General features: G+C 43.2%; 1 protein-coding gene across 10 annotated transcripts in view; it reads left to right on the plus strand.

Annotated features, from left to right (window-relative positions):
- The window catches only part of LTBP1 (latent transforming growth factor beta binding protein 1), a 375,466-nt gene that overhangs the window by 192,638 nt on the left and 158,342 nt on the right, over positions 1-24,486 (plus strand). For all 10 annotated transcript variants that reach the window (XM_073338422.1, XM_073338423.1, XM_073338424.1 and 7 more), the window contains one exon: positions 4,896-4,967. In XM_073338422.1, coding sequence (XP_073194523.1) covers positions 4,896-4,967 — 72 coding nt within the window. The remainder of the gene's footprint in view (positions 1-4,895; positions 4,968-24,486) is intronic.

Here is a 24,486-nt window from a genome sequence, read left to right on the forward strand (position 1 = left end):
GGCTGGTGGCAATGCAGGGAATAAAATGCTGGTCTCATGAGTCCCAGTCCAATACTATATTCCCTAGGTCACACTCCTTTCCCAATTATCAACATGGGATGCTTAACACAAGGAAATATATTAATTGTTTTGTATGGTGTAGCATATCTTTATCCATGAATTTAGGGATGCATTTTTATTTAAAATTTCTCAAAGGAAAAAATCGTGTCTCAAATTGTGATTGGCCCTTTCACGGGCAGCACAAAGGCTCTGCGGGAGTAGTTTTGTCAGGAGTCTTTTACAGCCCAGAAGGGGAATCTGCAAAAGTAATTACTGACTCAGTCTGGCCCATTGATTTGTGAGGTAGTGTATTTTGTGTCCCAGAGTCCCCTAATCTTATGATTTGCTTCCACATAAGGCACTCATTGGGTGTCTTTAAGAACATAAGATCGGCCATAATGGGTCAGTCCAAAGGTCCGTCTAGCCCAGTATCCTGTCTTCTGACAGTGGCCCAATGACAGGTGCCCCAGAGGGAATGAACAGAACAGGTAATCATCAAGTGATCCATGCCCCGTCATCCATTCTGGCAACCAGAGGCTAGGGACACCATCCCTGCTCATCCTGGCTAATAGCCACTGATGGACCTATTCTCCATGAACTTATCTAGTTCTTTTTTGAAAACTGTTATAGTCTTGGCCTTCACAACATCCTCTGGCCAAGAGTTCCACAGGCTGACTGTGTGTTGTGTGAAAAAATCTGAAACCTGTTCCTTTGGTTTGTTTTATAACTGCTGCCTATTGATTTGATTTGGTGACCCCTAGTTTTTGTGTTATAAGAAGGAATAAATAACACTTCCTTATTTACTTTCAAGGATATGTGCCAAATTGTGCTTCATAGTTGCATCAAAGACTTAAATTTCTGTAGAACAAATTTTTCCAAAGAATAAATGTAACAGTTTATAATGGGATTTTATAAAAAATATACTGTACATATCTGAGGATCTGTATTGCACCAGATATTCTTATATTTTGATGATGAAGATAAGAATTTTTCAGTGGTTGAGAAGACTAGACATAACCACGTAGTATGTAGGATTAAAGAATTTACCATTGAAAACAGAGATAAAGAGCCTGGAGCAAATATGTAAAAATAGAATAGCAGATATGAAATACTAATATTTTAAGGCTTCTTATTAGTATCATTTTGCAAAAGGGTTGGTTTCTTTAACAGAGGTATTGGAAGAAAAGGATACACACAGTGTTGTGATTTTTGGCAATGGTAAGCATGGAGAAATTACCCAAGTGAATAATGGGTGTGGAGTTTGTAAATATATGATGTGTTCATGTTCTTCATTCACACACCCACGTCCACCTACAGCCCTTCTGTAGATTTTTTTTTAAGCATTAAAATGCTGACTTGTTCCTTATAAAGCTGTGCAAACTGACTGATCCTAAAAACTGCCAATACAGATTAGGAGGAAATCAAATAAACTGTTAACAGTTTGACATTTAAATTGTATTCATGTCTTTTGTTGACTCATTCACAGGATGCAGATTCAGGGTCAGATTATTCCCATGTCATTTTGATAGTTTTCCTTTGCTAAGTTGGTATTACTCTTCATATTGTAGTCATCTTGGAAGAAGATAGACTTTCCATGGCTTTCTCTTTTATGGTTTTGTGCTTTATGATCTTTACTTGAGACTGAAATATTTTTATAAACGCCAGTTTTTGAGCAGGTTGGATTTAACGTTTGGTTGTCTGCAAGACCCCGATTCAGCAAAAGTATTCAAGCATGTGCTTAAGTCATACTATCTCTATCCTCTTTTCTTTCCCTGTTCAGTAAAGCACTAAAGCATGTTCTTAATTTTAGACACATTTTTAAATCCTATTGACTTTAATGGGATTTTTGCATGTACCTGAAGTTAAACACATTCTTAAGTACTTTACTGAATCAGGTCTACAACCTGTGGTAAACCCAGGACAAACAGCTACAAAAGGGGGGTAGTAATTAGTCCCAGGGGATTAAAAGGCCCCTCCCTGGCCACTGAGAAAAGATAACCATGGGGCAATAAGGTTCAGCTAGGAAAGGGGTTGCTAGGGAACCAATTAGGTTCAGCTGACTCCAACTACTTGAGACCTTTTTAAACCCTCCCCTGAGTGGAAGGAGGAGAAGAGTGAGAGGAGCAGGGAAGCTGCCAGTAGGCTGTTTACGGCAAGGCACCAAACCTTCCCAGTAGGGAGGCTGCACTTCCTCCCCAGAAGGGAAGGAAAACAAGGACAAGGGACTGACTGAGGAGAGGAGTAGCAGGAGCCTGTGCCACCTATAAGGATTCGCCTTGCCCCAAACCTGAGTCTCTAAGGCTAGAAAGGACTGAGCCTACTGAGGCGAACAAGGTATTTTGCCACAAACCCTATAATGTACATACACCTTGGCTTGAAACAGCTTTTGTGGCTTGTATGCCCACAGGCTTAATAATACTGAAAAATATGAGCAGAAAATAGAAACAGGTTATATGTCAAAGTTTGTTTTTTTTAACAAGAGAACCTTTTGAATCAAACTGTACAGTGTTATATTACAAGTGGAGGCTGATGTCCGTTCAGAATGCTTGTCAATAATTAGTACTTGCTAAATGAATAAGAAAGAAATGTAGGATTTTATCCATCTCCCACATTGCTCAACTGTGAGCCAACCCAACACACCCCATACTCCACTTCACCTGCGGGAAGCAGTGATGCTGAAAAAGATTTGAGGGTCATGGTGAATAATCAGCTGAACATGAGCTCCCAGTATGATGCTGTGGTCAAAAGAACTAATATGATCCTGGGATGCATAAACAGGGGAATCTCAAGTAGGATTAGAGAAGAGGTTATTTTACCTCTGTATTTGGCATTAGTGCAACCATTGCTGGAATACTATGCCCTCAATTCAGTAAGACTGTTGATAAATCGGAGAGGGTTCTGAGAAGAGACATGAGAATGATTAAAGGGTTAGAAAACATGATTTATAGTGATAAACTCAAGAAGCTCAATCTATTTAGCTTAACATAAAGAAGGTTAAGGGGTGCTTCATTACATCTGTAAGTATACATGGGCTCTTCAGTCTAGCAGAGAAAGGTATAACATGATCCAATAGGTGGAAGTTGAATCTAGACACATTCAAACTGGAAATAAGGTGTAAATTTTTGACAGTGAGGCTAATTAACCATTGGAATAATTTACCAGGAGTCGTGCTAAATTCTCCAACACTGACATTTTTGAATCAAGATTGGATGTTTTTCTAAACGATCTACTCTAGGAATTATTTTTGGTAAATTCTGTGGCCTGTGTTATACAGGTTAGATTAGGTGATCACAATGGTTCCTTCTGGCCTTGGAATCTATGAAAATCCTTTTTCTCTCAATGCTTAGTCTGTACTGCTAAAATAAATAATGATTTGGTTTTAAGAAGGCTGTTTTGTCCCTGTATACCAGTGGTCACAGACTCCTGAATGGAAATAACTGCAGGTGCCAAGACTAGCTTGTTCCTGCTGGGTAAGGACGGTTGATATATCCAGTACAGTAGCAAGGGCTTGGTCTAAGAGTGGGCGAATTACATAATTTCACTCCAGCATACTTAAAGGCGATAGATAAAGGCATGATAACTTGCACCTGAGGTGGTGCAGTCAGAGAGACCAGGAAGGGGAAAGAGGTGGAGCTAACCCCATCACTGTGATAAATATCACTTCCAATTTTTTTTCATTTAAATTCAAAAAATTGCAGCCAGTTTAAAGGTCAAAATTGCGTATGTTTTAAACCCACAACCCATGAAGAAACAGATCTATTTCTGCTTAAAATATATCCAGGGAAGCTGCATCTGAGATTATTATTATTATTATTATTTTATTTTATTAATTTGTATTACCACAGTGCCAATTAAGATAATATTATTGTTACCAATTAAGATAATGTTATTGTTCAGGATTAGACTTAGAAAATCAACCTCACAATATATCTTGGAGGAAAGAAACAATAAATAGAAATAAAACTATTAATTAGCTGAAGACTTTCGAGTTTGGCTAAAGTGAATTAATTTTGTGTTGTTATCCTTTATAATTCACATTAGATAATTTATAAATAATAGCCAACAAATGACAGTCTTTTAAAACTCAAAAAGATTAAAAAGATAAAGCATAAGTCTGTTTCCTTTCTTATAATTATGGTTGCACTATTATAAAAATAAAATATGTGACTGACTATATTTTTCAATGGATCAGATATGTTCAGATTTATTATAGTGGGCGCAGCAACAACTGCCATCGTTAAGGTTGCATTCAGGTTCCTATTCTAACTCTGATTTCGTTAGCTTGAACATTTCTAAAACAATTGTCTTCCAGGCTGAAATTTTCCAGCATGGCTACTTCCTGAAAGTGATATTTGTATTTTCAGCAGGGATGATTCAGTCATTTTTGAAAATGAGTAGAATGAAACAGAAAGTTTCCTAAGGGATTGCGTCAGGGTGTGAAAGTCCTGGAGTGGGGCTTAGCATGCTATAGCAGTGTCCATATGGGATGTTGCCATATAGCAAGCTGGTGCACCGAGATTTATACCCTTGTCTTTTTATGGCAGTAACTTCCCATGTAGACAAGCCATAATTTCAAAGAATTCCTGTCATGCTGTTATGTCATATTATCTGCAAAATGGTATTTGATTGAGTAATTAAAAATTGTAGTAATGCATACACAGAAGGAGACAGTGTTCAGATTGCATGTACAACCTAAATGTTGGCATTTCCTGACTTTTAGGTACTTAATTATGCATCCTTAAAAATGTAAATGTAAATTTTTTGGATAGAATTATATAGTAATTTGACTGTGATGCTCTCCATATAAATGTCATACATTGTAATAACTAACCAATAGTTTTCTTTTTTTCCCCCAGCTTACCCTGGATACACCCAAATGGTGGAATGCCCCCAAGGTTACAAGAGAATTAATGCTACCTTTTGTCAAGGTAAGATATTTGTCAACGATTAACTTCATTTGTTTTGAATAAATCTTTTGGGCTAAATTAATCCTAGGCCTAGTTCCACTGATTGCAGTTACGTGGATGAATTTGGCTCATTGATTGTGCTTGGGAGAAACGAGTGTAACTGAGTCCAAAATATTGGCAGCGGTCTAGCATAGCTTACTACAAAGCAAACAGCTGTTTGTACCCTTACTGGTCTTTTATGACATATGAAGGTAGTTTCATAAAATTTTACTTCTGTTGCTTTTTTATGAAAAATATCAGGCTCAGACTTTTTCTTTTGCTGAAGGATGTTAAGTCTACCTTTCCTGAGGCTGCAGTAGCATCTGCAGAGCAGTATGGGGGAAGGGGAGGGCAAAGGGAGGCCTTTCCCTAGTTACTCCTGATTTACACTGATGTGAGAGGAGAATCAGGCCCCATCATTCAAACAGCTCTTAAATGTTTGTGTATATATTGTACACAAAAACATAATCAACAGAAACTATAAATAGAAACCAAATAAGACGGAAGTGGTAACACAGGATAGCTTTCTAAAAGCCATTGGCATTGAATTAAATCCTGCCGGTGGCACAAGGCAAGACCCTACTGAAACCCAGAAGCTTCACTACAAGAGCAATGGCCCCCAAACACAGCCTGCCCTGCTGAGCTAAGACTGGCCAGCTCAGCCAATGGTATCACCACTGCAGCAAGTGCTGAGACGTGACCTCAGGCAGAAGCTCCCTTCCTCCCTTCTGTGTAGCCGTGTACTCCTCTGTAGTGTGTGAACTACCACCCTATGGAGGCCTCTCCTCTGCCACATGGACAGGCTTTGAACTGAGCACTATTCTGCAGGGCTCCATGTGCTCAGCCATGCCCTGGGATAATAAGGCAGATAAGTACATTCAAATTGGAAAGTTATGAAATAATTTGACCTTAATTGGATGTTTCCTGTTTCCTAATTTGATAGTTTTTAATAGAATCTTCACTTTGATTTCTAGGTTTTCCAGTATTTGCATTTTTCTGAGAAAACTGTAACATTCTCATAAAGGATGTTTTTTCTTGAGCTTTTCCTGATCCTTCTGGAGGCTCTTTCAACCTTAACTTCAAATTAAGCAAGCTTTATTTAAGTCACAGTACGATATAAGTTTTTTCTGTCCACTGAGAAATAATTACACGCTGTCAGGTTTTTTTTTCTAATTTCTGCTTAGTAGGTAACCAAACCATGGTGTCATTACACTGTTGACAAGTAATGGCCATGAGTCTGATTTTGAGCTCATTTATACCTGTTTTCGTTTGTAACTCCACTGACTTCAATAGAGTTATTTCAGTGTTGTTTTTAGGGCCCTGCCAAATTCACAGACACGAAAAAACACGTCACAGACCGTGAAATCTGATATTCCCCCGTGAATTCTGGTCTTCTGTGTGTTTTTATCCTATACTATACAGATTTCATGGTTGAGACCAGCGTTTCTCAAATTGGGGATCCTGACCCAAAAGGGAGTTGCTGGGGGGGGGGGGGTCACAAGATTATTTTAGGGGGGTTGCAGTATTGTTACCCTTACTTCTGCACTGCCTTCAGAGCTGGATGGCCAGAGAGCGGCGGCTGTTGGCCGGGTGCCCAGCTCTGAAGGCAGCACCCTGCCAGAGGCAGCGCAGAAATAAAGTAGCAGTACTGCAAATCCCCCCCCACCCCTACAATAATCTTGTGACACTCCCCTCCCCCCCACAATTACAATACGGTGAAATTTCAGATTTAAATAGCTGAAATCATGAGATTTACTATTTTTGAAATCCTGTGACCATGAAATTGACTAAAATGGACCATGAATTTGGTAGGGCCCTAGTTATGTTGGTGTAGAATTGAAGGTAGAATAATTCCTCAGCACAATCAGAGCAATTCATTGCTTAATGTATGTTACAAGAACAAGTTGACTACCTGCCTTAAGTAAGTCTCTGTTAAGACATCCTTCAAGCAGAGATGGGCACCTGGGCCAGGAAAGCGGTGGATGAGGCTTGAGCCCACGTCGAGTGCGCTGCAATAGGCGGACTTGGAACCTTGGCGAGGTCGAAGCAAGAACAGATGCAGGCCGTGATCCATAATGAAATGTCATGTGAAGAGACTGGGAGCCTTTCATCCAGTCTGTCACTGGTATGAACAGTCGATTCAATTTCCTGAAAAGTTTTGTGCTCTCAGTGTAGTCATGAGCTCACTCAGTCAGCACCAAATCAAAACTACAGTGATCTTTATTTGGAATGGTTGGGGCTGATGTGCTATAACTGAAGCATTTGAGATCTCTCTCCGGACGTCTAGTGAATGAAGTCTCTGCTCCCGCGCATTGGCATGCGACTTGGGATAGAAGACTGGTAGAAAAATGTCTTGTCCAATGTGGAATTGTGGTACCACCTTTGACAGGAAGGCTGGGTGAGGCCTGAGCTATACCTTGTCCTTATGGAAGATCGCGTAGGGGAGGTTGGATGTTAGTGCTTTTAACTCGGACACCCTCCTGGCTGAAGTGATGGCAACCAGGAACAGTACCTTCCATGAGAGATAGAGAAGGGAGCATGTAGCCAGTGGTTCAAATGGAGCTCCCATTAGTCTGGAGAGGACCAGATAGAGATCCCAAGTGGGTATATTGTATTTGGACATAGCGTCCCAAGAGTTAAAGCTATACCTGCTGAGGATAGCCTACTGGTTGGTTATCCTCAGCTGTAGGCCCCCAGCAGCATACACTTTCCTGCCAAAGAGGTCCATGTGTTTGACCTCCTTAGCCTTGTGGGCTGGCGCCTGTTGCCCCTGGTGGTCTTTCTCATTCACCACTGAGACCACCAAGGAGCAGGGATGTGGGTGAGAGAATAAAAACTCCTATCCCTTGGGGGAGAAAGTACTTTCTCTCCCCACTCCTGGCGGTGGGCGGAATGGAGGCTGGAGTGTGCCACAAGGTCTTGTTGTTATTCTGGATTGTTTTAATTATTGGCAGTGCCACTCTGGAAGGACCCTCTGGAGCAAGGATGTCCACTATTGGGTCCTCCTATTTGGTTACCTCCTCCTCCTGTAGGCCCATGTTATGGGCAGTGCGGCGGAGTCGATCCTGGTGAGCCCTGTGGTCAGTGGTCAGGGGACCTGAGGCTGATGCTCCTGCCACTGCTTCACCAGGCGACAATGATGAGGTGATAACTGGGGTACAGGGTCCTGGTGGCCCTCAAGCTGTGCTGGTTGTCCCTAGGCTGTGCTAGGTTCCCCCGTTGTTCCAGCCCAGTTGGGAGTGTCCTGGGCTACAGGTCGCACTGGAGCCGCATCCCCTGACTGCTCTGCAGTTTGAGGGGGCAGCCTGGCGAGGGTCGCTTCCATCACCCGAGGGGCAGGTCTATCCCTTGGTGAGTGGGAGGGGTGATGTCCCGAGGCCACTGACCTGGAGGGCCGCGAAGGGGTACCCTGGGCCTTGTGGTAAGCTCAGGGGGTCCAGAAAGGCCATTGTGCAGGGGGTGGTCACTGTGGCTGCCATGCCATTTGGACATCTCTCTGGCGCTTACTGGACCTATGCCTACCGGGCCTTGAATTAAACAGTTCGGCCGAGGAACCCGAGGGCGACGACCAAGGCAGTGCCGACAACCCCTGTGCCGACAGTCGGTGCCGTGAAGAAGAGGTTTGGGATCGGTGTCATGATTACCGCATCAAGGATCGGTGCCGGCTGTCCCTCGATTGAAACCAGTGCCGCACGTACTGTGCCCCGGTGCCGTGAGACAGTGCCGATCCTCTGAGGGTGTCCTAGATTGGCGCTGACCCTGGGAGATGCAGATCTCCTCCCAGTGCCATGCAAACTTGTACTGTGGGCAGTGCTGGGGAGTGGTGGTGTGGGGATGCGGATTGGGAACGGTGCCTGTCTGGCAACAAGGGCTTGCCTCTAGATGGTACCAGTCTAGGCGGTGCTGGAGGCTTGTCCCTGATGGTCAAGGGCAGAGGCGCCATAATTTCAATGAGGTCCTTAGCAGCCCCAAAAGTGTCCGGCATGGAGGGTGGCTCCAACGGCTCCAACATCTCCACCAGGCACTGCCGGAGGGTCACTAAGTGCTGGACTCAACGGTGCTTGGGGCACCAGAGTCGATGGCACGAGTTCCTGCTGCGTGGTGTCCGAGTCTTTTCTCTGGAGCAGCAATACATTCCCTAATGATCTCGCAGCCCTCTGAGGAGAGCGCCTTCTGTCTGTCTTCTTTTGCCGCTTGTGTGGCACCAGTGACGTGGAGCAGAGCCAGAGCACTGCTCCTTGCTGCGGTGCCAGGGATTTTCGGTGCCGAGGGTCTCTCCTGCCAGAGTCCTTCCTCGGCACTGAGTCACGGATTGATGCCGGGGCGCTCCGCCCTGATGAACTTGGGCCTGGGGCTGGGCGGTCCGGTGTCGCAGGACGGAGTGCGGCTTCCATCAATAGTTGTTTTAAACGGAAGTGTCTCTCCTTCTTGGTTCTAGGCTTGAAAGCTTTACAAATCTTACAGCACTGCAACTGATGCGCCTCCCCTAAGCACCTAAGGCATGAGTTGTGAGGGTCACTATTGGGCATAGGCTTCTGGCAAACACCGCAAGACTTAAACCCCTGGGCTTGAGGCATGCCCCGCAGCCCAAGGTGGGGTGACAGGATACGAACAATCCCGGTCACCAACCACTACTAACAACTATATTAACATCTCTTAACCTTGTGCCTAGTTCTTTGTAGTTTTAGTTTTAAGGGAGCACTTGCGAGCAAGTGAACACAGTTCCAATGCCACCATGGATGGTAAGAAGGAACTGAAGTGGGGTCAGTTCGGCAGGGTCATATATTGAGCACCATGAAGGCACCACTCCAGGGTGCTCCCTAGCCAACCCAACAGGAGCTGCTAAGGGAGAAGTTTCCGATGACCTTCCATGTGGCGTGCACGCACCTGATTGGAATTGACGTGAACAAGCACTCGAAGAAGAACTTCGTTACACGAGGATAAAGAAGCATATAGCAACCAGCCAAGTAAAGAAATGGTGATACCAAAAAGCAAAACAAAAAACTGCTTTGAAGCGCACATAACATAAACTTCAAAAACTGCTGCCTCTGGGGGGATGTGAACTGCAATCTGAGTTTCTCTGTCAGATGCTTTGGGGTACGTGCTGCCAAATTCCTGACACACAAGCACTGCCCATGTCCCTTGCTCTGGATGAGGGCTAGAGGCATCAGATGTGTCAGAAGACTGGGACCACTAGAAAAGGAAGGTGGTGGGAATGCCATGAGCTTCAGCCTGACCTATGAGGCTTCTCACTGGAGAAAGATGGGGCACAGAAAAAGGAGGAAACAGAGAAGGATGGCAGGAAGAGATGCCACATGTTGGTGGCAACTTCCTGACAGGGAACCTGGATAGAAGTGAGGGAGATGAGGGCAAGGCACATCGAGGCCAAGCCCCTTGTCAGACATACAGATAGTACATATTTAGTAGCAAGATGCTCCTAACCAGGTCCAGGAGATTATCTGACTGGTTTGGATTGTGCATATAACAGTGTAATCATTCTGGATATTAGCTACAGGGTTTCTCAGCATCTGCAAAGGAGACAGGATCTTCATTTCAGCACACTGGCTGTCTCAAGATTATCCCCATCCTGCTCAGCATGGTCTGGTCGAGAAGGAGGTAGAGACTGCTCCATATATGGGCAGTCTCTTTTTATATGTTCCTGGTAGCACACAATCTCCAGCGACACCTTCGGTGTTCCTCCTCCTTCTTCTTGGCACCCTTAACAGTTATGGGTTCTCTGGTCTTCCTCCCCCATCCAGACCCTTAAACTGCTGACCCCCTGTGGGAATGTCCACGTTTACAAACTCCTCTGTTTAACTGCCACAACTAGCCTGACTGGTTGATGCTGTCTGACCCATAGGCATGGCAAGTAGCCCAGTCTTTCCATTTTTGGGCAAAAGCCTCGGGCCATAATCTCCCAGTCCATCTAGTGGCTCAAAATTTTTGCGAGTACTTTTCTGTCGAAAGTCACCTAGTTGAGGAGGGCCACCTTAACCACTTTGTAGTCCTTTGCTTGCTCATCACTGAGAGCTATGTAGGCTGCCTGATCTTCCCTTGCCAAATAGGTTGCAAGCTGTAGGGCCCGAATTTCTTATCCCATCCTGCCATCATAGGCACTCTCAAATGTGACCAAAACCGCTTCAGGGTCTTCCGCCTAGCCTGTCTTGCAGAGGCCTACCTCTTGCCTTGCGCCCTAATGCCGATCCCTGCTGCAGGACTCACCACCCTTTTTTTTAGTAGTTGCTACTGCACCTGGGCTTGCTCCCTTATAAATTATCTGCAGGCTTTTTTGTTGCTCAACCTGCCAGGTGAGCAAGGACTGTCTCTTCAAGTAGTGGGATTTCTAGACGGTCTGCCAGGTCTTCTGCGTTTCCTTCTGCTGTTCAACCAGCCATTGTAACGTCTCCTCCCTCCCCCCACCTACTAAATCTTTCCATCTGCTTCCCTCATCAAGTTCTCCATCTACATAGAAAAACGCAGGATCCTAGACAAGCCCCCTTGTGTGACAGGCACCCTCTGCTCCCATCTTCTTTGCTCTCCCACTGGCTGCTCAGAGACCTTCCTATTGTACATACATTGTGTAGTTTATTTACAGTGCTTCACCACTCCACCTCTTACATACTTATGCTGTCATACTATTTATACAGTCATTCAGTTTAACTACTTTGTCTCCCAATGGGTGGGGTGTGTGCTTTTATCCGGTCTCCTAGTTAATGAGCTAATTAGCCCATTAGCTACCTGGCCCCAATCTGATCTGGTAATCAGGAATTCCTGTCCTTAATCAGGTCCTCTTTGCTGCTTAACTGGTTAAATCTAACTGGTTCAGTTGCTGATTCTCAGCACTCTGGCACCATATGAGGAGACCGTCTGGGACTACCCCTTTCTGAAAATGCTGCTGGCCATGTGTCATACGTGGTAGAAGGGACTAACAGTTTGCCTGAGCGAGCAATGCTCGGAATGTATTTTCAAAGCCCTTTCTACAGCCAAACAACTCTCTGAAAATTGGTATCGTGTTCAGGGCAGCCAAGAGAGAGTGCACTTTTCTCCCAGAGAGTACCCAACTCACACCACTTCTTCAAGTGCTGTCCCTGTGGGTGCTCCACTCCAGATGAGTGTGTCCCAGTTGATTGGACATCCTCAATAGCAGTGCCTGGCTGGGCTGTGTGCGTGCCCCAGCTGTCTCATAGAATCATAGACTTTAAGGTCAGAAGGGACCATTATGATCAGCTAGTCTGACTTCCTGCACAATGCAGGCCACAGAATCTCACCCACCCACTCCTGTAACAAACCCCTGACCTATGTCTGAGCTATTGAAGTCCTCAAATTGTGGTTTAAAGAATTCAAGGTGCAGAGAATCCTCCAGCAAGTGACCTGTGCCCCATGCTGCAGTGGAAGGTCAGTGCGCACACAGCCTAACCCCCTCAGTTCCTTTTCTACTGTCCTCAGCCGAAGACGGAGCTCGGAACAGTGCCATTTTTCTCTCTCCTAAAAACAGAAAATAGCTAGTATAAATTAGCGTTTTAGTGTTTTCTTTTGTAGTTAGTTGATTTTAAAAAAAAATTTTTTTTCTTTCTTCTCTTCCTCCTCCTGCTGGGTTTTTTTTCGCTCTCCTGTGTTCCCCTCAGGAACACACCACTTTCTTTAACAATAATGCCAGGCTCCCCTGGCTTTAAAAGATGTAATTCTTGCCACAAGGCAATACCCAGGTCCGATGGGCACCTACAGTGCGTGAGGTGCCTCGGTGAGGAGCATATCCCATCGAAATGCACCCACTGGCAACCTGAAGCCGAGAGCCCGCCGTGACAGGATCTGAGGCTCAAGATGATCCTCATGGAGAAATTTCTCCATGCAGGATCTAGCAAGGACAACCACAAAGTCCTCCACCAAAGACTCCCCAGTGCGGTCTGAGCCCACAAGAAGCACCGTTCCATCCTCTCAGGAAAAGAGGAAGTGAACTTCTATTTCTCCACAGGGGGATCCACATAAAAAGAAGAGGTCCCTTGTGAGTTCATTATCATTGGTGCCTATGGCCCCCAGAGCCAGTACTTATGATTCTCCTGGTACCTCTGGCACCAGCCATGCCCTGGCACCAAAGCCCAAGGAGTCGAGAAACAAACCCTCTCAAGACTCCTCCACGGCACTGGGCACAACAGCAACAGCGACTGACACAGCATGGATCATACAATTGCCCCCAGCACTGGTGGCGGCTTCGGCACTGCCAATGCCCACAGCACCGACTTTGCATGCAGCACCCGCAAACGGCACCGCAAAGCACCACTCGGTGCAGATGAAATCGATGCATAAATCAAATGGTTGCCACTCGACCTCACACCGATACCAGCACCACCACACTATCTGACTCAGACAGCCATTACTGTTTCCTCGGTACCACGCTGGTCACGTATTAGTACTCCCCTGACCTCCCCTGTGGCATTGTCCACCTTCACAGATTCGGACATCTTCTCTCTTCACCAATCTCCCCCATACTCCAAAAAGGAAGATGGGGAACAGCTCAGACCTAAGCACCGCCACTCTCAGGTGCCCTGCTAGTGGTACAGACAACCATAGATGTTCCCCCTACCCCCATGCCCTTCCCAATCCAATGACCACCTTGGGACCCATGGGCGGCATATAGGTCACATTATTCTAGGACCTCCTCTCCACGAAAGGGAGACGTACGCTTTCCACCCACATCGCCAGCACCCGCTACTTCCGTGGCCCCTGACCAAGACACAGAAGCACCTCAGATTGAGATGGAGACAGAGGATGTGCGCCTTGCACACAATCCCTCTTCCTCTCTGCACAAGGCGATAATGCCACCTCCGCCCATGACAGCTGATGACCTTAAGCAATTCCAGCACTTATGTAAATGAATTGCTACTAGCCAGGACATTCCCCAAGAGGAGGTTCAGGAGAATTAGCACAAACTACTGAAGATACTCCAACCTTCCTCTGCTTCAAAAATTGCTGTCCCAATTAACGAGGCCATTCTCCAACCCAGTGGAGGCAATATGGAAAACACCTGCTACTGCACCTCCAACATGCAAGAGGACTGACAGAAAATATTTCTTACCCACAAAGGGCATGGACTTTCTTTTTTCACACCCACAGCCCAATTCTTTGGTTGTGGATGCAGCAAATCACAGAGCCAAACAATTCCAAAATCAGGCCATGCCACAAGATAAAGAGCACAAACATCTAGACCTACTGTGCAGTAAGGTGTACATATCATCGACTCTACAGTTCCGAATTGCAAATTACAGCGCCCTTCTAGCTAAATATGATTTTGACAATTACGGGAAACTGTTTGAATTCTCTGCTGACCTCCTGGAGAGCAAAAGAGCTGAGCTCAAAACTGTGCTTATCGAGGGACAGCTAATATCTAGAATGGTGCTGCAGGCAGCCCTAAACATGGCTGACACAGCAGCCTGTACTACTGCCACGACAATCGTAATGAGAAGAGCCTCATGGCTCTTATCCTCTGGCATACCCAAAGAACTCCAGATGAAGGTAGAAGATCTATCTTTTGACAAAGACAAGCTGTTCTCTGCCAAAACAGAGAGACCCTTCACGCTATGAAGAACTCGCTTGCCACGCTGTGAACACTGGACATATATACACCACCTCAAAAGAGGAAGAGGTACCAGCCCTACCAACGCCCCAGGGAATCTCCCTATGCCTGACCTCACTCCAGACCCTACGAAGTGGGAAGACAAACAGACCACCTCGACGCCAACAACCACATCAACAACCCTTGGCACCTCAATCAACGACATCAAAACCACAGTTTAGAATCTTTGATCGAGGGTTTGAATGACCTCCCCATCTTACCAGCTATACAGTGCCCATTTGGGCCACCACCTACGCCATTTCCATCATGTGTGGGAGCTGATCACATAAGACCGCTGGGTCTTAGAGATAATCTTATCGGGCTACTCCGTCCCATTCATTACCCGCCCTCCTACCCAACCCACCTCCTTGTCCCTCTTCAGGGACCCCTCCCACGAGCACCTTCTGAGGCAGGAGGTACAACAACACCTCCTCCTCCTAGGAGCTGTGGAACTAGTTCCCACTCGTCACAGAGGGAGGGGATTCTATTCCTGCTACTTTCTGACACACAAGAAAAACGGAGGTTGGCGCCCAATATTAGACCTCAAAAAACTCAACAAATTTGTATGCTCCCAAAAATTCAAGATGGTCACTCTAGGCACCATAATACCGGTGCTGGAACAAGGAGACTGATTTTCATCCCTCGACCTACAAGATGCATACTTTCATATCACAATACATGCATCCCACAGATGGTTCCTTTGATTCACAGTGAGACATGACCATTTCCAATTTGCATCTGATGAAGTGAGCTGTAGCTCACGAAAGCTTATGCTCAAATAAATTGGTTAGTCTCTAAGGTGCCACAAGTACTCCTTTTCTTTTTGCGAATACAGACTAACATGGCTGCTACTCTGAAACCTGTCATTTCCAATTCAGAGTGCTATCATTCGGACTCTCTACAGCACCCAGAGTATTCTCCAAAACTCTGGCAGTAGTTGCTGCATACCTGTGCAGGCAGGGCATCATCCTCTTCCATACCTGGATCACTGTGTGTTTGAGAACTGTGGCTCTAGATACCTTTGCTACAGTAAGTCTCATCTTGCTGGCATAGAAGGATTTGGGTTAATTTTTGCAGCTGTGTTTGCTGATAGAGATCAACTGACTATTCCTTAGAATGACAACTGAGACTGTTAATAAACATTTTCAATTATATTACAATACCTACATTAGCAACTAAAGCTGTTTTCTTTAATCCTGTCAGTGTGTATTAAGTTGCCAGCAGGATTGTTTTATTATTCAAGTAATCAAACATAATGGAGGTTGTAAGATGCAAATAGCATACATTTCATATAGTTGGGGAGATGAGAGAAATTAACAACCTTGCTGTGTCACATGGGAACAATATTTTAAATTTCATTAGCATTTACAATCATAATTGATGTTCCTAAAGACAATAAAAAATAAGAGCCCAACTGTCAACCCTTTCTAACATTTGGAGAAAACTTAAATGAATAGTCCCAATATAGCCAAGTAAGTGCTCACTAACATGACTAAGAGTTCCACAAATGAGCCCTAAATTAAATATTCCACACTTAGTTAATTTATAGAATGAGTTGTCACATATGTTAGGTAATTTAATATATGCACACTTCTGTCAGGGCAATAACTACTAAATAACATTTAACAATTGACTTATGAGTAACTTCTAATTAAGAAACTTCTGATTAAGAAACCTCTAAGAAATTATGTGGTACTTTGACAAATTCTAATTTTCATGTAACTGATATAGAAGATTTATTTTGTTTAAGATTAACACTCTAAAACAGTTTAAATGTATGAGTCTATTGTTGAGAAGTAAATAAAACCCTTTGTAATAAATGTGAATAAACGTTTTTCATTCAGCTTAATTACTTGTTGAGTTAAGTGCAGTAAATACACTTCATGCTCAGAATTTAGAACTAGGATGTGGTTCTGCTCTGAGAACTGACTGTGGAGGTTCCTACCAGGGGTACCTGTTCCCATAGTGCTGTGGGCCTGGAACCTTGTAGAAAGCAGGAGTGTTTGTGTCCCCTGGCATGAAAAGTTTGCATCAGAGGTTATAAAAAGGGGACCACAATGCTTTTCAGTTCCTTTCTGGCCACTGGCTTTGAGTATCAGAGCCTTTGTTCCCTTGCCCTACAAGTGTCCTTCATTATTTTCTCTCCATAATTTGGGATTTTTTCCATGTTTTCTCTTTTATTTGCCAGCTAGGGTAATTACTATTTAGTGTAGTTTGTTCTTAGTGCACTCTTCTGTTCGGAAAAACAATGAGGAGTCTGGTGGCACCTGAAAGACTAACAGATTTATTTGGGCATAAGCTTTCATGGGTAAAAAACCCACTTCTTCAGATGCATGGAGTGACTCAGATACAGACTAACACGGTTACCCTTCTGATCTTCTGTTTGGGGCTCAGTCCTAGTTTCAGATCAGTACAAGTTCTAATCCATCTCCTTTGGTTAGGGTTTTCACCTTGGACCAGCATAGAATCATATGATCATAGAAATGTAGGGCTGGAAGGGACCTCAACAGGTCATCTAGTCCAGTCCCCTGCTCTGAGGCAGTACTAAATGTGATCTACATCAGCGGTTCCCAAACTGTGTTCCGTGGAACACTGGTGTTCCGCACGATGTGAATAGGTGTTCCGTGAAAGAATCGTAATTAAAAAAAAAAAAGGGTCTTTTAAATTTTTTTAATTTTAAATTTGGCATATTTGAAGCGTAGCTTACAACTATTTGTGAATGACTATAATTTAATGTAAAATTCTTTTCCCGGTATTATTCCTAATATTAAGCAAATTTGTGATAGAAAAATGCAGAAACACCAATCCCATTAAATCCAAATTTGTATTTCTGTTTATAAAAATAGATTTTCCTAGTAAAAATCTAATTTGTTTGGTGTTTGTATATGTATAAAAACAGGTTTTTTTTAAGTAGAACACTGTTTTTAATTTTGACTCTTGCACTTGATTTTTGTGCTACTTTATACGTGCTTTCCACTTAGAAATTGTTAGTTCAGGTTATTTTAAATTTGTATTTTTGCTTTGTTTTATAAAATAAAATATATTTGAGCATAAATAATGCATTTTTTTTATTTGAAAACCAGACGACTACAAAATAATATTATAAGTATTCTGTAATAGGCTAAAAAGTGTTCCGTGGCCAAAAAAGTTTGGGAAACACTGATCTAGACCATCCCTGACAGGTGTTTGTTTAACCTGTTCTTAAAAACCTCCAGTGATGAAGATTCACCTACCTCCCTAGTGTTTCAGTGCTTAACTACCCTTACAGTTTGGAAGTTTTTCCTAATGTCTAACGTAAATCTCCCTTGCTGCAATTTAAGCTCATTTCTTGTTGTCCAGTCCTCCGTGGATAAGGAGGACACTTTATCACGCTCCTCTTTATAACAACCTTTTTTACAAATACTTGAAGATTGTTACCATGTCCTCCCTCAGTCTTCTCTTCTCCAGGTGAAACAAACCCAATTTTTTCAATCTTTCCTTGCAGGTCATGTTTTCTAGCTCTTTTATCGTTTTTGTTGCTCTCCTCTGGACTTTCTCCAGTTTGTCCGCCTCTTTCCGAAGTGGCTCTCAGAACTGGACACAATACTACAGCACAGCCTTATCAGTGCTGTGTAGAGTTGAAGAGTTCCTTCTTGTCTTGCTTGCAACACTCTTGCTAATGCATCCCAGAAAAAAGTTTGCTTTTTTTACAACAGTGTTGCATTGTTGACTCATATTTAGTTTGTGATCCCACCCTTTGCTGCCAAACATGGGAAAATAATGGGCTTCATAAGATATGCCTCCGATGAGACCAACATATTAGTATCCAACTAGCATGTCAGGTTACTTGTACTGTTTGGGGGAAGGACAATTGTCCAGAAAGTGATTTCATTGTGCTACCTTAACTCCCAGAGCCTGATACAATAGGTCAGGGGTGCTCAACCTATGGTCCGTGGCACAGCCCACCAGAGCATTTCATAAGGCCCATGGCGGGGCTCAGGCTGTCAGCCCCACACTGTGGGTCTAGGGCTGTCTGCGCCACATGGCAGGGCTCCTGGTATCAGCTTTGGGAGGTGGGGCTCAGGCTATCAACTCTGGGCAGCTCTTTATTTTGATTTGGGAGAGGGTGATGTGTTCTTTACTGTTTTTCCCCGTTTTCTATCATTCTGATACCCGTTTTATTCACTGATTTTTTGTTTTTAAATAGACAATACCATAAATAGAAACAGCCTATCTAAATACATACGAAACAAGCTGAACTTAAAATATAAATCCATACAGGTGACTTTAAATCTTTTTAAAATATGTGGAATCTGTTTGGCCCACACAAAGTTGTGCTTAGATTTGTGTGACCCTCCTGTGTAGTAAGGTTGGGCACCAGTGCATAGTAAGACTCATGGAGGAGGCATTGGCAATGTATCAGCTCTGGACTTTCAATCTGTGTGCTTCTTGGTTTCATTGAGGGCTTCAGGTTCCAAGTCTAAAGGCTTGTTCAGTCCATACTGCATAGATCTGATGATGATCTCTGATCCTAACAGACTAACCTATGCTGAGTCATTGGGAACTCTTTCAAAAGTTTGGAAAAAAGAGAAAGAAGAGGATGCAGGAGCACTCACCCAATTTTCAGTCAGAGTTCTAAAGCAGAGGAAAATCATGTATTCAAAACTCATGAGTCAGGCCCCCAATATCATGAAGTTTTTTAAAATAATACTTTTTGAATTCTTTTATTTGCCTTCTGGTTTCTGCTCCTTTAAGGGTGCATTTGCTTCATGTTTTCAAGCTTTTCTTTGTAACTATGAGGGAGAGAAGCTTACTTTTTTAAATGAAAGCAGATTCTTATGCAGTCTCTTGATTGCAGCAGCTGAAGTTTTAAGAAGAGCACCAAGTAACATGAAACTCATGATAAAATCATGAGAGTTGGCAATACTGCCATGGTGCCATTTTAATGGAGCAGTCCATGGAGCTGTAGAGTGAATCAGTTTTGAAATCAAGGACTGAGAGAACTTCTTCACTCCCCTAATCCTTAGTTCTGTTGGAGGGAGCATCTCTGGTTCTAGAATCTCTCTGAGCCTCCTGGCAGCAAGGTCATCTTGTTGGTTTCTTGTCTTTTCTTATGGTGGGGGGAGTTTTAGGTCCTTTCTTGCACCTGACTCAGTGTTAACTACTTGGCTGGTTCCCCTTGATCCCCTATTGCTCTTCCTTGGACTTGCTCTCCTTTGGGGGATCTAGTTTCCCCAGGTCTGAGAGCCACTTAGCTTGCTTTTGTTCCAGCTGCGAAAGAACCCAGATGTTCATCCTGTGAGCTGTTGGGCTTCTAGGGCACAACAGACTTTCTGTAAGTTCCTTTTCAAGGACAGACATTTCGAGGAGCCTTCCTGGTGTCTTGACTGTCACTGCCTAAGGCACTTGCATGTTCCCCTTTTATACTCAGTGGTCCATTTGGCTTCCCCAGTCCCAGTCTACAATTACTACCTGGAATGGCACAGCCTTTGGTTTGGAAGCACATTTTGTCCAAGACAAAACTCACAAATTACTGTGTATTTTGGAATCTCATCATAAAGGAAAAATTACACATCCAATAAATAAAGGCTTAGAATTTACCAGATGTTATGGCTTACTCCTAGATCAATCCTTCCTGTGGCTTCATCGGGTACTAGTAAAGAGGTTTTAAATATTTTTTCCTCACATCCAAACCCTGGTTCGCTATTTGTCTGAGCTGCAGTGGTAATGACCAAAGCTCAGTTTCCTGAGTAATGCTTTAAGATGCTGCCAAAAAAAAAAATCAATAACTTGAAGAAGAAAGCTTCTTCCTCAGCCATTATAGCCCTAAGAATTGAGAACTACTAGCTGGTCCTCTCTTGGTTTACTTAAATATTTGAGAGAATATGTACTGAACCATCTTTCACAAGAGATTTAGGCTCCATTTCAGCAAAGCCTGTGTTTAAGTCTAACTGATGTCAGTGTGACATAATCATATGCCTAAAATTCAATACTTATAGAAGTGCTTTGCTGAATCAGGCAAATTATTTGATTCTGAAGGTCAAAGTATTTTGTGATATCCATTAAGCATTGTATGATGTTTCAGATTCTGAAACAAATGCAGTGCCACTTCGCTCGGTTAGAAGAGACATTTTGGGCTGAAGTCATGGGACTCTCTTTGGATGTTCGAGTGAGAACTGAGAATTTAAAATCTTGAACGTCTTTAGATGGAAATAGATGAGGTCTTTGAGGAAGGGAAAGAGAGGAATCCACTGGGTCAGTAGGTCTATCTCAGATTCCATTCAAGAAACCATCTTTTATCTGTCTTGCTTCACTTTCAAAGGCAGTGCTCCTGAGGTCACTTTCTGTCCAACAGTGACTTCCTCCCAAATATCAAAGTGGAAGATCCCAGAGGCAGTATAGCACTATTTCTGTTTCCACTACTCTGTTAGTCCCATTTGTTTGGAATGGCTGTTGCCCTTATCTGGACAGTTGGAGAGAGCACCATGTTCTCAAGGAGTGAGAGCCTCTTTTTAAGTCATATATTCTCTCTTTAAATTTTCAGGGGTAAGGATAAAACTAGAAAAATACACTCTGATTCATATCCAAAAAACTAGCCTTTACTGGGGAAAGTTTCAGTTCGTTAAAGACATCTGCCTTCTTTCTGACAAAGTTCAGTATTTAAGAGATTCTATTTTCCATCCTCCATAACAGCCTCAGAAATCTGTTCAAATCATCCTTCTATGCTTACTGGCATCTGCCACCTTTGTGACTAGCCTAAGACCTCTCCATCCTAGTGTCAACTTCTTGAGCAGACACAACTATCCTGATTTCTAGACATCTGTCTCAATGGTACTATGACCTCATGCATCCCAGAACATGGGTCAACAGAGGCTTTATTCTTGAAGAATTACAGCTGCTGTTGAGAGAGAGTGAGTGTGTGTGTGTGTGTGTGTGCGTATATATATATATATATATATATATATATATATATATATGTATATGTGTGTGTGTGTATATATATATAATCACGAATATGTGAATCTAAAATGTCCATTACATTTTGTGAAGGAATTTCTTCACATGCTTCACAATAAATCACTTACTGAATGGAATATGAAATATCTTACAATACAAAAAGAGAGTTATGTTACAAAACTGTAAAGACTGTTAGGTCTTTTCAGGAAGTTTTTTAATACAGTGTCTAAGATTTTTTTTTTTATTCTTTTGTGCTTAAATTTTTAAAAAATTGGGAGAAGCATTTTCATAGAAATGTAGATAAAGTGGGCTGCTGACATTATTAATTTTTTTGAAATTTCTGAGGCTCTATGTTAACACAAAAATGACCGCTTATACAGCCACTGAGTTTACCACTGCTCCTTCAAAAAGAAATTTGGTTTCATTCTTTAAATGGCTGGTAGCCAGTGACATCTTTTAGAAAAATAAGATCTCTGAACACTGTGCTAAAGGATTAATTTTTGTTTATAATTACATTGTTCAAAATGCATGTAGTGATCTCTCTCTGTTTTTGTTGAGCCTAAATGTTTTCTTTAAAATCAACACATGGATTTAAATAGTATGCTGTCACAAGGCTGTGGCTTTGACCTGAATACATTGACAAATGCACATTGTTCTAGACATTTTTTTTAAATTCTGGTAATGTGTCAAGCAGTGTTGATTCAGTGAGTATAAATTATGTTCCATTAAGGATGGAGAGGAAGATGCAGATTTCATTTTACAAATTTTTCAAATTCTGTCTTGAGTTTGTGATCAAATATGAACCTAAATCAACATCCCAAAAGAGTAAAGACAGTGGCCTTGTGTCTTAACAAGCTGTAGTGTGGATATTATGTTCATGGAATATGAACAGGGAATTCAGATAAAAACATAAAATACTCTTTTTGGAAGGTTACAGCATGACTGTTTCTTAAAATCCAGAATCTTAGCATACAAGAGCCAAGGGCAGACAGAGAGAAAGCAGGCTGCTCCCTAAAGCAGAGAGGCACACTCATTCCACCTTGTTCTAGGCTGAATCTTTGCATATTGACTGTTGCTAGAGCCTGTCACATGCTTCCCTATAGAGCTCCCTAGCTGTAAGCAAACCTAAAAAAACCTTTGAGAATTTAAAGTGTTGGTTTGCAATTTTAACACAGTTTTCAGTACACCACAGTGGGGGTGGGAGAAGGGTGGCTTTACACCACCTTTTTGCTTTTCCTGTTCTGAGCTTAGATAGCTGTTCATGCCAATCCTGGTTCCACCCAACTGTAATGGTCCAAAAGGACCATTACAGCTGTTGGGATAGCCAAAACACAGAGGTACTGCAGCCATGCTCCCTTCCCCTGATACTTCCTTGTGCTGGAGACAGCAAAGGGGATGTGATGCAGAGCTGGTTAGGCCAGCTCTAGGTTGCCCGGGGTTATCCGGAACAGGTCAACACTTAGCTGGCCAATTAGGCCAGTGGAGTAGAATAGAGGCTGTAATGGAGACCAGGATTTCCTCCAGTGACTAGTTCACAGGCCTCTTTTGATTTGTCTTAAACTGTAGATGGCATTGATGACCAGTAGGTTGTGCTGAGTTTTCATATTTTGTTGGCTGAGTTATTAGGGTAAAAATACTGCAGTTTGTAGGTGAATTAATGATGCATAATAGCTTTACCAAAAGTAAATCATTCCGCATATTTAACAGTAACCAACCAAAGCATATATTTTCAGCAATACATAAATGGCAAATGCATATCTCATTAGAGTATGCACTGAAATTCTCCCTAGAGTTGGCTATTAATCTTTGGAATACTTTACTATTGGAGGAAAAAGGGAGAAAATGGGCTAAATTCTGATGTCAGTTACACTGGAGTCAACCTGGAGTAATTCCATTGCAGTCAATCACCTTTATTCGGAGCTGTGGTTGAGCTGAGCATCGCACAGCCCAGAAGGCGGGTGGAGAAGGACCAAAAGGTGGCTTTATGCCAATTCTGGGCCTCCCAGATTCAGAGGCAGTGAAGAACTGCAGTGGCCTTCAGCTTAAGCTAGTGCAGGCCCAGGGTCTACTTTAATTTACATAAAGGGCCACTGAAGCAGCCCACTACAGCCGTAGCACAGTGTATTCTGGCCAAGAATCCTCCCTTCTAGCAACTGCCCCTTCCTGGTCCTGTCCATACCTCTGGGAGAGGGTAGGCAATTGCCGGCTTTGCAGCCTTGTATATTCACAAAGCGAGTGTTCAAGAGCCAGAGCAGAGCCTCGAATCAGGGTGTCACATTTTGGGGTGAAATCCAGACCAGTGAGAAGAATGGAAGATTGGTGAGGAAACTACCTTGAAGAAAGACTGTAGCTTGTTAAGTTGGGTCTTAGCCATTAGAAAGTATATGTTTACTTTTGTTTGTGTGTAACCCTTGCTAATGTTATTCCTTCTACTTGGTATCACTTAACCTATGTCCTCTTGTTAGTAAACATGTTATACATTTAATCTAAACCAAATCTAACCTAAATGCTGTGTTTGCATTGAAGTAATTGTTATCTCTAGTTATTGTGGCAAACTGCTGAATATTGTCTCTTTAAAGGACCATTTATCTGAGTGGCCCAGAAAAGGGCTGGACACTTCAGGGCAGATGTTTTGGGGGAATTCAGGACTGGAAGTGTGCTGAGGCCATCTTGCCAGGTGTCACCAAAGCTGCTGGAAACTGCGGGTGTCTGTTGTGTTGTGGCAGGCTGCTTAGCATCAGAAGCATTGAACCAGAGCTGCACAGACACTTAAGATACTGCATGCTTGTCCGCTGGCTGTTGGTGTTTGGGCTGTGAGCCACAGCAGCAGAGCATTTAAGGCACCCAGGGTGATAGCGCAGGTGGTGACACAGCACCTTACTTGTCTGGATTGCACCCCAAAACGTGAGATATGGCCACTGTAGTGACTTTGCATTAAATTTGGAGTTACCAAGA

This window comes from Lepidochelys kempii, chromosome 3 (genome assembly GCF_965140265.1).
Source record: "Lepidochelys kempii isolate rLepKem1 chromosome 3, rLepKem1.hap2, whole genome shotgun sequence".
NCBI classification, from domain to species: Eukaryota; Metazoa; Chordata; order Testudines; family Cheloniidae; genus Lepidochelys; species Lepidochelys kempii.